Source organism: Bombyx mori, chromosome 24 (genome assembly GCF_030269925.1).
Source record: "Bombyx mori chromosome 24, ASM3026992v2".
NCBI classification, from domain to species: Eukaryota; Metazoa; Arthropoda; class Insecta; order Lepidoptera; family Bombycidae; genus Bombyx; species Bombyx mori.
Window position 1 is genome coordinate 16,872,445 of NC_085130.1, and position 15,862 is coordinate 16,888,306.

At 40.6% G+C, this 15,862-nt stretch overlaps 1 protein-coding gene and 1 long non-coding RNA gene across 2 annotated transcripts in view; one reads left to right on the plus strand and one right to left on the minus strand.

The window, feature by feature from the left end:
• Positions 1-9,950: 9,950 nt before the first annotated feature.
• LOC134201343 (uncharacterized) lies at positions 9,951-11,590 on the minus strand. Its single transcript, XR_009976576.1, has 2 exons — positions 11,293-11,590; positions 9,951-10,540 (listed from the first exon to the last, which is right to left on the minus strand). It is a non-coding gene; the product is annotated as an uncharacterized LOC134201343 (long non-coding RNA).
• Positions 10,794-15,862, plus strand: part of LOC101746626 (modular serine protease) — a 29,312-nt gene continuing 24,243 nt past the window's right edge. The window contains exon 1 of the mRNA XM_038019869.2: positions 10,794-11,219. Coding sequence (XP_037875797.1) covers positions 11,189-11,219 — 31 coding nt within the window. The 5' untranslated portion in view covers positions 10,794-11,188. The remainder of the gene's footprint in view (positions 11,220-15,862) is intronic.

A 15,862-nucleotide genomic window follows, 5' to 3' on the forward strand; every position in this document is an offset into this window, starting at 1 on the left:
AAGCTGCTATTTGTAATTTTTTTTTCGTTATCATAATCTTGACCATCATCATCATCACTGTTTTCATCACCCGAGTCGCTATCATCGTGATGAGTCGACATAGGGCTCATCGGCGTAGTTTACAACTCTGTCGATTCGGTCTTCTTTTTTGTCTATAATTAATTATTTTTTGAAGATATTCGATTCGTAGTAATCGAATGTTAATTTTTTCATTTACCAGCTTCCGATTATTTTCTGTTCTTTTTTTCCATCTGAAGCCTAGCTCTTTCATAATTCGTCGTAAGCTTCGTTCCGAGCCATTAAAATTTATATCTTCTTTAAATTCTTCGAAGCCTTTCTACGGTACGGAGTTTCGCTGCTTGTTATGTATTTATTATGATTACATCTTTTTATTACAGATTGAACGAAACTATCCATTCCGGTAACTTTCTTCTTCCCTGATCTTTTCTTACCCGGAGTCCGAAACACGGCGAGCAAGCCAGAGCCTTTAGATTCGTTAATAATGCACCTAACAGTACTCACTGATGTTTTTGTTGCTTCCGCAGTCTGTTTTAATTTTTCCATATCATTCTTCCCCTGTTTTATAATGAAGCAATATACGTCGTACACAAATTTTCTACCCTTTCTTTTAAGTACTACACCAGTTTGTCGCGGCATAGTGTATGTTTTATAAAAAAAAAAAAAAACACTCAACAAATAGCAATGGCAACAAAGTCCACAAGCAATTATAACAAATAACTTAACGATTAATAACGATAGACTTTCCACTGTACGCAAGCGTACTTTTGGGAGCAAGCGGAATGAGGGCGCGGTGCGGGACGCAAGGTTCGACTGATCTACCAATAACGCGCTCGATACGATTTCCCCTGCCGTCGCGCCTCACCCTCACCACCAAAGTGACCTAAAATTCGGTTCTGCGCAGTCAAGGTCATTTGCTCAAGAAGTTTGCCGATTACTATAAGATGCGTTCGGAAATATTATTAATTAGTACACTAGGAATAGGCGTAGTCATCGATATAATGGCGTAGTAAATGCCTTGAAAATACCTTCTGTTAAGGTTACTGATTTGTGAAAAAAGTGTAATGTGCCCGACAATTTTTTTTAATTTTTTTTATTGCTTACATGGATGGACGAGCTCACAGCCCACCTGGTGTTAGGTGGTTACTGGAGCCCATAGACATCTACAACGTAAGTGCGCCACCCACCTCGAGATATAAGTTCTAAGATCTCAGTATACATAGTTACAACGGCTACCCCACCCTTCGAACCGAAACGCATTACTGCTTCACGGCGGAAATAGGCGGGGTGGTGGTACCTACCCGTGCGGACTCCCAAGAGGTCCTCCACCTGAAAATAAATGTTTGAGAGAAATTGTGGGTCCTTCGGGGCCCCCTGAGAATGGGGGCCCTGGGCACGGGCCCCGTGTGCCCTTATGGTAAAGACGGTATTGGCTACACATCTTTAATTCGAATTGATTGAGGTAAAGTAAACTGAGAGTTGAGACTGAGGTTACTGCCAAGAGTGCCAAGTGCCTAATTTATATGTATTATCTGTGGTTACTGCGAGAATATATTCCGAGCATTTATAGGTAGGTATATTTAGAAATTCTATCAGATTTTCTGTACGATATCGTAAAAATTACTTATAAGTTATGATACTGTAAGGTTTGTTGTAAAATAATTAATTTTGTTAATGTTATGGCAATTTTCGGATTGCCAAATAGCAACACTGTTGGTGGGAGCAATTACAGTAGTGGGGACGTGACATAATAAAAAAAAGATGTGTGGTGTCGTGGGACACCGGATAGGAACGAAGTTCCCAATTATAAAAATATTAATTTAAAGTTCTATTCGAGGTATGAAGAAAGAGAGAGAGAGACAGACAGACAGACAGAGAAACTTGCGACGCCGCACAGCTTACAATTGCTTACTATAGCAAAAAGTGTCGTGACAACTTTTCGTAAGAATTTATAGCAAAAAGTGTCGTGACAACTTTTCGTAAGAATTTTTCCGTCTAGCCCCCTTTCACAACGCGCGATAAGGAACTTCGTTCCAAAAGGCGGTAGTCTGAAAAAACGGGACAGAAATCAGTGTATTCGGTAGTGAGCAGATGTCTAAAGATTGTAAAAGTGGAGTTACAAATAAAGCAATACAGAATTGAGTAAACTACTGCACTCTGTGTATTATTTCCTGACTGTGGGAGTGGAGTTCTAAAATACATTAAACAAAATATCAGCTCAGGGTTTTTTTCCCTACTTAAGCTGTGAGCCTTGAGACTTGAGAGGCTATGCCAGCGTAACTTAACGGGTGGGTGAGCTTCCGGGGCTAATAACCATATTTTTTCCCAAAATTTTAAACTTGAAATCGCTATCCTGTAAATTTGCAAAAATGTCGCATAAAATCAAAACAGCCGTGTTCACGACCCCTCGATAATAATTTCGTTACTTAGATTTAAGGCAATTTGAAATACAGTTTTTTTTATAATATAATATCCCGAAGTCGTCATGGCCTAAAGGATAAGACGTCCGGGGCGTTCGTAAATCTAACGATGCACCGGTGTTCGAATTCCGCAGGCGGATACCAATTTTATCAAAATAAGTGAAATACGTACTTAACATATTATGTTCACGATTGTCTTCCACGGCGAAGGAACAACGTCGTGTAATAAAAATCAATTTCGCAAATTTATAATTTGCGTAATTACTGGAGGTAGGACGTCTTGTGAGTCCGCATAGTTCAGCCGTGAAGCAGTAATGCGTTTCGGTTTGAAGGCCGGGGCAGCCGTTGTAACTATACTGAGACCTTAAGAATATTTCAAGGGGGGTGGCGCATTTACGTTATAGATGTCTATGGGCTCCAGTTACCACTTAACGTCAGGTGGGCTGTGAGCTCGTCCACCCAACTAAGCAATAAAAAAAAATTGTTTAAAAAAACTAAAAAACACGCTTTATATAAAATTCTACTAAAAAATTGGAAATAAATTTTAATAAATTGAAAATAGCGTAAAAATATATTTTATTGTAAAAAAAAGCTAATTTTGAAGATTGTGATTTTTGGCTCTTCCGGCACAAAAGGTTGCCGAACCCTGGTTTAGGTTCACAAACAAAAAAAAAAGTTTCCAACAATTTTTTTTTCTTGTCTGATAACAGCGCCTTGACTACAGTTGAAGACATATTTGTTCCGGCAAATCTTTAATAGCGTGGACTGTATGACGAAAGAGATTTTTTTTCTCGCGTTACACGTGTGGCCCGTAGTTACACGTGTTACGTGTCTTTCGTAACGCGTTATCGGTCACCGGAGTCAAAACTGCAATATTAAACTAATTCGTAAAGGCGTAGTCATCGTGGCCTTTTTTTTGTCGGGATCAGGCCGGGCCGTGTCGGACTCCACTAGCCATTGAACCCCATCGATCATTCTAAATTTACTCGTCGAGCCCTTCGTCGCAAGCGACGGGTTCGACTAGAACGATGACCGGTGCTTGAGGTACCTAAAAGCACCGTTAGTGGATCGGGAGGATCCAAAATAACGTGTTTGGGGCGACATCGACTGCAATTCATTCTGTCCGCAGGATCGGGAATGTAGTTACCGGCGGCCACGATAAGAGGGTTCTCGTGTCGTGCCGCTTTATCGAAGTGGCGCATCTTGAATGAATTTAAATGAGTGCGGGCCGCGTGAGCGAACACTACGCTTGCATAGGTCATGACGGGGCGTATGCAAGTTTTGTAGAGTGTTACCTTATTTCTAAGGGACAATTTACTTCGCCTGAATATCATCGGGTAGAGACGTCCTAGTATGAAGGCGGCACGGTCGCGTACCGTCTTTATGTGGGGGCGGAATGTCATCTCTCTGTCGAGGGTGACGCCTAAGTATTTGACCTTCGGGGCCCACGGTATGGGTTGGTCGTACATGATGATTGGGCGAATGGCGGAGGCGGAGGTGTTGACGCGCCTAGTCGAGAGTGGGATGCTCAAAGTGGTGCTCGGAGGGCGACCCCTTTTGAAGAGCACCGCTGTGCTTTTCGTGAGGTTGATGTCGATGTCGGCGTGCTTAGTGCGATTGACCTTGTAGACCGGGGCAAAATTCGCGGACGAACTCGGCAAATAAAATCTTCTCATCATTGGTCTCCATGAAGAAACGCGAGTGACCCGCTTTTCGACGAGTCACTTGGGAAGAGGTAAAAACCCCCTGCGCTGTAATGTACAGCAGTGATAGCAGGGGGGGGGGAGTGCCTATGCCGTGAAAACAACAATTAGCAGGAGTTCAGGAAGGAACCCGCTCGGGCTGTATTTGCTACAGCGGGCGGAAGCCGAGCGGGGGTCTTAGTCTTGAAAAAGACTGACCGAAGCCGGAAAAGGTTTAGGAATCGCTAGGCTGTGTAATGCCACAGCAAGCCTGATCGTAGCGATGGTTTGCCTTGAAAAAGACAGTTGTAAGATTTAGACAATGATTATCATCTAATTGCGTGAGCATGAGTGTGTGATTATGTGATTGTGTGATATGATGACGTTGAATTTACTGTCAACAGACTGTTTCAAATATTTGTAAACTATAATTCCTTAGTTTTTATCTGACGTAAAAAAAAAAACTAAAGCACACACGAATGATTTGTTTTATTTGACAAATTAAGTTAAAATAAACTTACGCCAGACAATATTTGCTGTGCTACGAACTATTCTCGTTGTAAATAAAGCTGTTGCCATCCGAATAATATCCGGTAGTAGATTCATTCGCGAAGCATCTGCCTTTGAGTTGTTAGGTCTCCTTCGGAGGCGCTCGGGCAGCTGTTAGCTAATCCTGCCCCTCCTGGCTGAGCCTTTGCTCGCCCACCTGTCCTGGTGAAACTGGAAAGGCCTCCAGGCCACCAGTAATCTCTCAAACATAAAATTCTCCGAGTATTGTTATTACGCCAACCCAAACAAATATATAAAAACTTACGACTAAATCGCCTATTTCCTATCCGATCCTGTGGACCGAATGGTAAACAGTCGACGTCGCCCTAAGCACGTCATTACGGATCCTCCCGATCCACTAGAGGTGCTTTTAGGTACCACAAGCACCGGTCAGCGTCCTCGTCGAATCCGTCACTTGCGACGAAGGACTCGGCGAGTAAATTAACCCTGAGACACAGTCCACTGAGTTTCTCGCCGGATCTTCTCAATGGGTCGCGTTTCCGATCCGGCGGTAGATTCTGCGAAGCACTGCTCTTGCTAGGACAAGTGTTAGCAACGTCAACACGTTAGAGCCTCGTGAGCTCACCTACTCGCACGGGAATCTAGTATAACCTCTCGAGGTCACTAGAATAAGTCGGGGGAAAAAAACCGTATTTCTGGCGCGAAACAGACAACCGTTAAGCAATTGAGATGGCTGCATTCATACTATGATATATATGGGCCTCTATAATCTATACGAATATATAAATCTACAGTGATTTTTCCGTTATAACTACTGAACCATGCATCCGATTGACTTGAAACTTGGTGTCCATGTAGAAAATACGTGTACTTTTATTTTCCTACCTATGCTGGTGCCTTGAGAGGCTATTTCAGCTTCACCCTAACGTTTGTAGGTGAGCTCGCGGGGCTCAACCGGAGAGTTGCTAGCACTGACCCTAGCAAGAGCAGTGCTTCGCAGAATCTACCACCGGATCGGAAACGCGACCCACTGCGAAGATCCGGCGAGAAACTCAGTGGGCTGTGTCTATGGGTTCGACGAGGACGGTGACCGGGGTGTACTTAATGGATAGGCTAATATTTATATGAGTGTTGGACTCCCTACACCAGTTGCAGGGGCGTTAATGATGAGAATCTTTGTGAGGGTGAGAAATAATTATGTTAATTTTAATTGGCCAGCGAAGCGGACGGGTACAGCTAGTTAATAATAAGTTTGTTAGTTCGTTCACAGCCTGAGCCATGAAAAAGTACTCATGTCGAGACTGCGTCCACTACGCAGGGCAAGGTTTGTGTTGGAAACCCAACAAATTGGTATAAAACCTTTTTGATTGTTGTCGTTGTGGTTTTTGACATTAAATTTGAATTTTTACTTTTGGAATCTCTTAGTTTTGTCATTCTCTTTTTTCCGTGCTATTGTGCGTGTGCTATATTGTACGCGAAGTTTCTAAAATATATAAATTTTATACGTAAAAAACAAAAAAAAAACAATTTACGTAGTGGACTGTATGATTAGGATGGGCAAGGAACTTGATAAATAAACTCGCGAGGATTGTACGTATAAAATTTTTATATTTTAGAAATTTTATAAATCGCGTACAATAGCACGGAAAAAAGAGATTGACAAAACTAAGACATTCCAAAATTCAAAATTCAAATGTAATGTCAAAAACCACAACGACAACAATAAAAAAGGTTTTATACCAATTTGTTGGGTTTTCAACAGTTTGTGCTCTCAATTGACCGGAGGGTGGAGGCTGCGCCGCACGCTACTGTCACTCTATCGCGCTGGCACCAGGAGGACGGGACGACGCGTCGGCGGCTGAGGCTTGCGATGCGGTCCGCATTGTCGTCGTCGCTGTCATCGCCGAACATACTGTGGAAGAGCAACCCGGTCGGCGATGTATTGCGTTCCAACCCGGCAGGCTGGTTCTGGCCCAGCGGGGTATCTCGGAATACCATCGCCCGGGCGGCCTGGTAAGGCCGCCGTACGCGGAGACTGACGTCGTTGGTCGTCGACTATCGCCTCGACGACCCGTCGGTCGGGCGTCCTCGGGGTGGCGCCGCGTGTCTGGTTGTAGTATTGACCGCGGGAACCCCCTACTCTGACCGGGTTCTGACCTCAGACAGATCGGGTGTCGGGTGTGAGAGTAAAGGGAAGTCGTTGAGTGCGGTAGAGCCCTAAAATATGCTTGGGCCTGCGGTCTGCGTCCAACGTCTGCAGATCGTCAAGTCCCACATACCCCGCGCGTCCCCTAGGCGCGGAGACCTATTAGGAGGCTAGAACCCGGCCTGAAATAAAATAGGTTTGCTAATGCCCTCAGTGGGTCGCGTTTCCGATTCAGAGGTAGATAGCTGAGAGAGATTTTGCTAACACTAGCCCTAGCACGAGCAGTGATTCGCAGAATCTACCACCGGATCGGAAACGCGACCCACTGAGAAGATCCGACGAGAAACTCAGTGGGCTGTATCTATTGGTCAATTCGCTCGTCGAGCCCTTCGTCGCAAGCGACGGGTTCGACTAGGACGGTGACCGGTGTTTCAGGTACCTAAAAGCACCGTTGATGGATCGGGACGATCCGTAATGACGTGGAAGGGTGCCAGGCTAGAGCCATATAAGTTTAAAAATTTGAAAAAAATATCATTGACAAAAAAAAACTTCTTCAACTCTTCGAATGGAGTAAATTTAATTGAAATTCGATTAAAAACATCGAGCTGTCGATGGAAATATATACCTAGTCAGTTCATAAATTCTGTCACATGTTTAATGTAAAATAATTGAAACAAGTTTATTCATTATGTAACCATTCATATACCAAAATGAACTTAACAAAACATAGATTCTTATGACACTAAAGTTTATTCAAAATGACCTCCGTGATTTTGAATACAGGCCTTCAATCTGCGCGGCCAGTCGTCTATCGCAGCACGAACGAGGTCCATGTCAATATCGGAGGCTGCCTTAATCAGGGATGTCTTGAGTGACTCCAAATTGGGATGAGGCTTTGAGCTCGCCTTTTCCTCCAAGTGTTGCCATATCTTGTAATCTAACGGATTCAAATCTGGACTGGAGGAGGGCCAGTCTTCGTGCCGGATGAAGTCGATTTCACGCGCCGCCAGCCAGTTTGTGTGCTCTTCGCTCTATGAGCTGGGCCCGAATCTTGTTGGAATACCCAGTGCCTGTTATTGAACATGGTATGAGAAACAGGTTCCACAAGGTTCGTCAGGACTGTATTTTGATACACAACTGCATTCGTTTTTACACCTTTCTCACAAAAATGTACCTCTGTTAAGCCCCAATATGAAACTCCCAACCATACCATGAGCGAGGATGAAAAATGACCTCGTTGGACACGCGGAATACGGTTGCTCACTTCTTCACTACTGTGTGCGTACACCTTATCATTTTGTTTGTTGTAGCTCTCTTCTACGGTAAAATATTATCATCCGAAAAAAGAATTTCCCGATATTTTTTTCCCGCGTACCGCTTCAACAAAGCGCGGCATCTCTTCAGTCTCAGGTCCATTAGACGAGCATTCAAACGATGCCCTGTTTTTCTTCGATATGCCCGAAGCCCTAAGTCTTCATTTAACACCCTTTTCACCGTGGTTCTGCTTAACCCCATCTGAAGGGCCAACAGTTTCTGCTTACGTTTGGGATTTCTTTGAATTCGCGCCTTCACAGCTTTTATCACTGCTGGAGTCCTAACAGACCGGGGGCGACCACTTCTTGACCTGTCATCTACACTAGAGTCTTCATTGTATCGTTTGATGGTACGATAAACTAATCTTTTGGTTATATTCAAATTTTTCAGTATGTTAAAAATTTGAATTGGCGCGTAACCGCAACAATGCAACGCAATAACTGCAACACGGTCTTCTTTAAGCGTCCACTCCATATTTAAAAATGAGTAAAATTCTAAAAGTATACATTTTTATTTTCATAAACAATTCGAAATTCGAATTCAATAAACTTTTTTGTGGCCAGCATTCTAAAAGAAAAGTTTTTACTGTGTGACAATACTTATGACCTGACTAGGAATATATTATATATATGAATTCGCTAAAACTCGAGAACGGCTGGACTGATTTTTCTAATTTTGGTCTTGAATTATTTGTAGAAGTCCAGAGAAGGTTTAAAAGGTAGATAAATATGAAAATGCTCAGAATTAAATAAAAATAACAGAATTTTGTTTTTCCTTTAATGTGTCCCCTGTCGGACGGATTCCTTTTGTTTGTTTTATGTCTATTTTATTCAATAGTTTAGGTCTTTTATTTATCGGTCGAGGCACTACGAAGTCTGCCGGGTCAGCTAGTACCAAATAAAACGCACCTAATACAAAGATAAATGTCGCGTGTTAAGCGTCAAATGTCTCTTAACCCAAATAGTCTTTTATACCTTGATATAGATTTCAAACAGATTCGACTTATGGGTCCGAAAGATAATTTCCTACCAATAGCGCCATCTATCCGGCACTAAAGTAACCACGTCCGTCGAGTGCTCATGTCGCCTCTAATCTGTGTGCAATTTCATAATATTTGGGCTAACGGTTTTCGAGTTTTAGGTGAATATACTCAAACTTACATACGAACATACATTCTCTTCTATGTATATTCAAGTAGACGATGACAATAATAAAACCGAGGTTAAAACGTAAAAGTAATTTTAATCTACATACAAGTTTTCAACGGGGGTTCTCACGAGGCTCAAACCTGACGATGTTGCCAACACGAACCCTAGCAAGAGCCGTGCTTCGCAGAATCTACCACCGGATCGGAAACGCGACCCACTGAGAAGATCCGGCGAGAAAATCAGTGGGCTGTGTCTGCGGGTTAATTTACTCGCCGAGCCCTTCGTCGCAAGCGACGGATTCGACGAGAACCATCACCGGTTCTTAGGGTCCCTAAAAGCACCGTTAGTGGACCGGGAGGATACGAGATGACGTGACACATAGCATGGTTTTCGCTTTTCATTATTTTCGTTAGCACTGTTAAGGCAGTTTGGTTTTTTTCGCATTATTTTTTATCTCTGTCGAACATTATACTGTGCGAGCGAGAGGTAGAACTCAAGTATTAAAAAGTAAAGAAGATTATAGAAAAACCCCTGACGAATGACCGGTAGCAAAGGTCAAGTGTACGTACGCTTTAAAAACTCTCAAAGCCCGTTATCATTAATGGCACAACCTCAATAACCTGTTCGACGCAATTGACGGCTGACTATAATGTTGCCGTGTTCGGAAAAAATACTGAAATTCCCAGAATATTAGTATTAAAAAAATGCAACATTTTGGCTTTTTCAAATATATTGAAATAGCTATGTAATAATTACTGTCAAACACAGTTTTAGCTAACATTATTAAAACTACTTTTATGGTTTATTCTCACTTTTTTTTTCAGTATCGAAAACTGTAAATAATTGGAAACGTCGGAGATAATAATAATATAATGACAGCAAAAAAAAAGCAAATTAAACAAGTGACTATTACACAAACGCGAAGACGTTAGACAAAATCTGTCACAGCGGCTTAATTTACAAACTGTATAACATGGGCGTGCCAGATACTCTCGTGCTCATCATAAGAGACTTCCACGCTACTCTCATCATAAGAGAGCATCGCGGCCCGTCAAGGTGGGCTCCGGGCCCGTCAACCGAGGGAACCGGCGGCGTTCGTATCACCGGCGGCCGCCAGTCCGGCGTCTGGGGGACTGTGGGATGGATGTAATATGCTATGCGTAAACCCGCCGTCTCAATAGCCCAACTGGGCTCTGGCCCGGTCAGGGATAGGGCGCCGGCTGTGAGCGGCAGGAGTTTTTAGTGAGGTTCAACTCCCACACACCCCACCCGCCGTGCTGGTGGGGATCTGGCGATTTTCTCCTATGGAAAAAAAAATTAATGATATACCGTCTGGCTATCGATTCATCCCAATCTTTCCCGAGCGCTATGAAGTAGTCTTCATAATACTAGTACGAGAAGTTGATATTTAACATTTGGATAGTTTAAAGTAATTGGTTTTTAAGCCTTATTGTTTCGCAAACTATAAACCAAGCACCAGAATTAAGAAGTTGATATCACATTTCTTCTTCGGTGTTCCCAGTGTTCAGAGCACCAAATTATTTCTTGCCAAGGCAGTGGCAATGTCAATGTCCATGAGTAACGTTGATCAAAAAATCAGGCCAATCTTCAGGATGACAATCGAAGAAAAAAATGGATATAAGTTTTCGTATTATTTTTTTCGAAACTGGTATCCCACAGTCATTCACTTGTCTTCTGAGCAGATAGACAGTCAAACATTAAGAACTTAATACAAAACAAGACGACAGTAATAATAAATTATTATTACAATTAATTACTAAGAAAAAACATCGAATTTAATAATATTAGTGAATAAAAATATCACTGCAGTGTAAAAATGATTTAGTCAAAAAGTTATTTAATTGATTTTCCTTGTTAGTGTTGATTTTTGTGCAAATCAATGTATTGATGTGACGCATTTAATAGTCTGAGTTACGTTTTAACAAAATAATGTATTTATATTTATCGGTAATATTGTTCGGTAAGTTTTTTCATTAACTTAATAATTATGATTTCTAAAACAAAGATCAGTTTTATTATAATAATATATTTACATTTATTATCCATTTGTGTGTGTATAATCTGTGCATATTATCTTCTTTAAGAGCCCAAAAATTTATTGTTATTAAAAGATTGTGCTCTATCATTATGTATTTAAAAGTAAAATTGTATTTATTACAAGTTATTGATTCGCGTTGACGAACTGATAACGGTGTTTTGCCAATGTTATTGACATTGCAGACTTCAAGTTGACAATGACGTCTAACTCTTGTGTTCGATAACAAAAAAAAACCTAGTAACACACTTTTTTTTAAAAGCCAAACTTTATAATAGACTTTTACATCGGAATGTGTTGACCTCCTTATCATAAAGTTGAAGATCGCACAGCATTATTTCAGGAATTTTTTTGAAATATAAATTGAAATTACATATTTTCGGAATTGAGTTTCGCGTTCAAGTTCAACGTCCTTGATATCTTGGACATAAAGTTGAAAATCGCAAATCATATTTGAGTTTTTTTTTACCTAATTTATCGAATTATGAAAACATCTGACATTAGTTTTGCACCGTTACTTCCTTGACATAAAGTTGAAAATTGCATATTGTATTATTTGAGAGTTGTTAATCGTATTCAGAATATTGTCGAATTCAGAACACGATGTTAATTTTGCGGCATATAAGTTTCTGGTGCTTGAAGCTGTGGTCCACGGACATCAAACGTGATTATCAAAATTTCGATGAAAAAATTGGCACTTGTAGCTCGTCCATCCATCTAAGCAATAAAAAAATATAAAAAATTAAGTTTTTACTGGAGCTCATAGACATCTACAACGTAAATGCACCACCCACCTCGAGATATAAGTTCTAAGGTCTCAGTATAGTTACAACGGCTACCCCACCCTTCGAACCGAAACGCATTACTGCTTCACGGCGGAAATAGGCGGGGTGGTGGTACCTACCCGCGCGGACTCCCAAGAGGTCCTACCACCAGTGAACACCAGGCTTTAAGTTCGTCCACCCATCTAAGCAATAAAAAGAAAGATCGATTCTTTGGAATCGATTTTTTTTTTGGTCTTTGAATAAAAATTCACAATCGTAAGTCTAACGAATTATCATCAGTGGCGTGTTTTTAAGTGTTTTCCTGTTAATCATTTCGTTTGTAACCGGTTATGAAGGCGTTTATTTGAAATTTGAAGCTGTCGGGAGAATTTTAAGCGGTATTTGCACAGAGCGACTGATTTTAAACTTTTTTTGTTAAGGCGACGATGCGTTAGACACAAACATAAATATCATAAAACATAATCATATATTATATGAGGCCTATAAAATCAAAGGCAGCTAAACGCCTTCATGTCGTTATTTTTTTTATTTTTTTTTATTGCTTAGATATTTTATTGCTTTATCTATGTAGAAAATACATGTACTTAGTGGATAGCGTCGAACTCCCTAATAATAATGACAATAAATATAATAATAACAATAAATATAATAATAATTTTAAATATAATAATAATAATTTGCCTCTCAAGGCCCAAACCCACGTCCGTGTAAAACATCTAAGCCACGTGAGAGGCGGACATCTGAAACGAAATTACTAATCAGTTGACCAAAAGGGCCATGGAAACCCCCAAACAAATGGAGAGAAGAAATAAAAGTAAACGTTTAATGTCGCTACCCGAGGGTGATCGTCGGGGCACGTCTGGAGCTGACGCTGGATGTGACAGTATACGGACCGTCAGTGGCTTCTCGTTGAACAGGCGGGCGAGAGCCGGGGAATCCGAAAGGACCACAGCCGACCATAACCGAGACACCGATGTAACTTTGCAGAGCGGGGACCTTCCCACTAGCTCTGCCGGTCCATTGGTAGAGACCATGACAAGTTCAGTAGATACTAATGATTCAAGAAGAAAGTGGTCAACAGAAGAGATACACGAATTAATGTTTTGTTACTACAAGGCTAAGGCAGAAGGAGTAGGTTTTATGAAGCGTTTAGAAATGTATTTTAAAGAAAGAAATCCAAATAATCCTAAGATACATAAATTCACAGGCAACACACTATCCAACCAAGCCCGAAGCATAATCAACCGAAAATGGGTTTCAACACAGCTATTACAAGAAATTAAAATGAAAGCAGAACAATCTAATAGGGAAACAAACAGTAATTTACCTGACAACAATACAATTTTAGTTATACCATCATCTTTAGTGAACAATACACAACCTACACTGACGACCGTACTGGAACATACACCCACAGACAACGTCAATGTTTCACCTCACAAAAACACATAATTGGAAATCGCCTGGACTCGATAAAATACAGAACTATTACTTAAAATACCTCACTAACATACACCCACACATTACTCACTTATACAACAAACTATTAGATGGAAGAGAGACGCTGGAAGAATGGTTCACCACTGGACAAGTTATTTTAATTCCAAAGAATGATAACACACAATATCCACAGAACTGGAGACCAATAGCCTGCCTGCCAACCATTTATAAACTCCTCACCTCTATAATTGCAAACGAACTATACGAACACTGCGAAACTAATGATATATTGGCTCCAGAACAAATAGGATGTAGGCGTCGCGCTCGGGGCTGTAAGGATCATCTCATGATTAATAAAGCAATCCTGGAAGACGCCCATCAGTGTCAGAAAAATCTTAGTATGGGCTGGGTTGATTATCGAAAGGCCTTTGATAGTATTTCCCATGACTGGCTACTTAAAGTTCTTGAATTGTATAAATACTCACCTACTATCATTGACTTTCTAAAGAAGGTTATGCCCTCATGGAAGGTGATCATGGCGGCCCGTGGCGTGAATGCCTCTGTGACAACAGACCTAATAGCTGTCCGCCGTGGTATCTTCCAAGGCGATTCGCTGTCACCACTACTGTTTTGCTTAGGTATAAATCCCTTATCATTCCTTCTGAATAAATACATACAAAAAGGGTACAAACTTAAAAACAATACAGCTATTAACCATTTATTATACATGGATGATTTAAAGTTATATGCCAACAGTAAGAACAGCCTCAAAGTTTTACTTGATAGCACAGAGATTTTTACTAGAGACATAGGAATGGAATTTGGCTTAAATAAATGCAATGTGCTTCATTTAACATCTGGAAGGAGAGCTGAGCACCAGAGCGAAGGTCACATACTGTTGAGTGGCTTAAACTTCGAACATTTGAAGGAAGACGAAAATTATAAATACTTAGGTATAGATGAAGCAGGCAAAATAGATCATAAAAGAATTCAGGATCAGGTGAAAAGAGAGTACTTCAAAAGAGTAAAATGCATCACTAACACACAACTTAGCGCGAGAAACCTCATAACGATCAACACTTATGCCACACCAGTTCTTTTATACACGTTTGGAATAATAAACTACAAAAATAGTGACTTAAACAAAATAGATATAAAGACAAGGAAGATACTCACTTTGAATAAAGCCCAACAACAAAAAGCGGATATCGAAAGACTCTATTTACCCATAGAAGAAGGAGGCAGAGGACTTATAAATATAGAAATGTTACACAAAACTCAGATTATTAAATTTAGACAATATTTAAACAATGAACAGGACCAAATCATAAAAGCAATAGTTAAACACGATAAACATAGAGATAAACATTCAATACACAAAGATGGTAAAAATAATGCAGTAAGAATAGAATTAACAGAAAACAGAAACTACACCGATACTGAAATTAAGAAAGCAGTAATAAAGACTGGCATCAGTAAATGGAAAGAGAAACCGCTACATGGACTATTCCGTAGGTCCGTTATAGAGAAGGGTAATATAGATCGAGAGTATTCGTTCCGCTGGCTTAAGAAATAAATCGTGTCCCCCACGTTAGAATCTTCGGTATTCGCTATACAAGATCAGGCAGTAATTACGAGACAAATAGAAAGAGATATTCTAAAGAAATCTGTCGATGGTAAGTGTCGCCTATGCCTAGCAAAAGACGAGTCCATAGAGCATATAATCTCGGGATGTGAAAAACTGGCCGGCACTTACTATGTGAACAGACATAACAACATAGTAAAGTATATTTGGTGGGCAATAGGAAGAAAACACAATTTTGAATTAGACTCGCTATGGTGGAAGGTGAATTTGACTCAACCTCAGATAAAAGAAAACAGCTCCGCGAAGCTAATGTGGGAGATACCAGTGCAGACGGACGTTACAATAAAGCACAATAGACCAGACATAATATACATAACAGAAAATAAAACCTACTTAATAGATGTAACTGTACCATCTGACTACAATATAGGACCAAAAGAACTGGAAAACTTAGTAAATATCACCCCTTAAAAGTAGAACTAACACGACTCTGGAATACACACACAGAAACCATCCCCATAGTAATAGGCGCAACAGGCGTAGTGGCAAAAAGTATACATAGATACATAAACAAACTGGAAGCAAATATAAACATACACATAATACAAAAACAAGCAGCCATACACACATGCACAATAATAAGTAAAGTTTTGGGTAATACAGTTTTCATAAATTCAAGGGAGTCCGAACCTCCTCTTCCCTGAAGGTTTCAGGGCGGGAGCTAGGAACTAAACCGAGTCAAGAACTCGAGAGAAAAC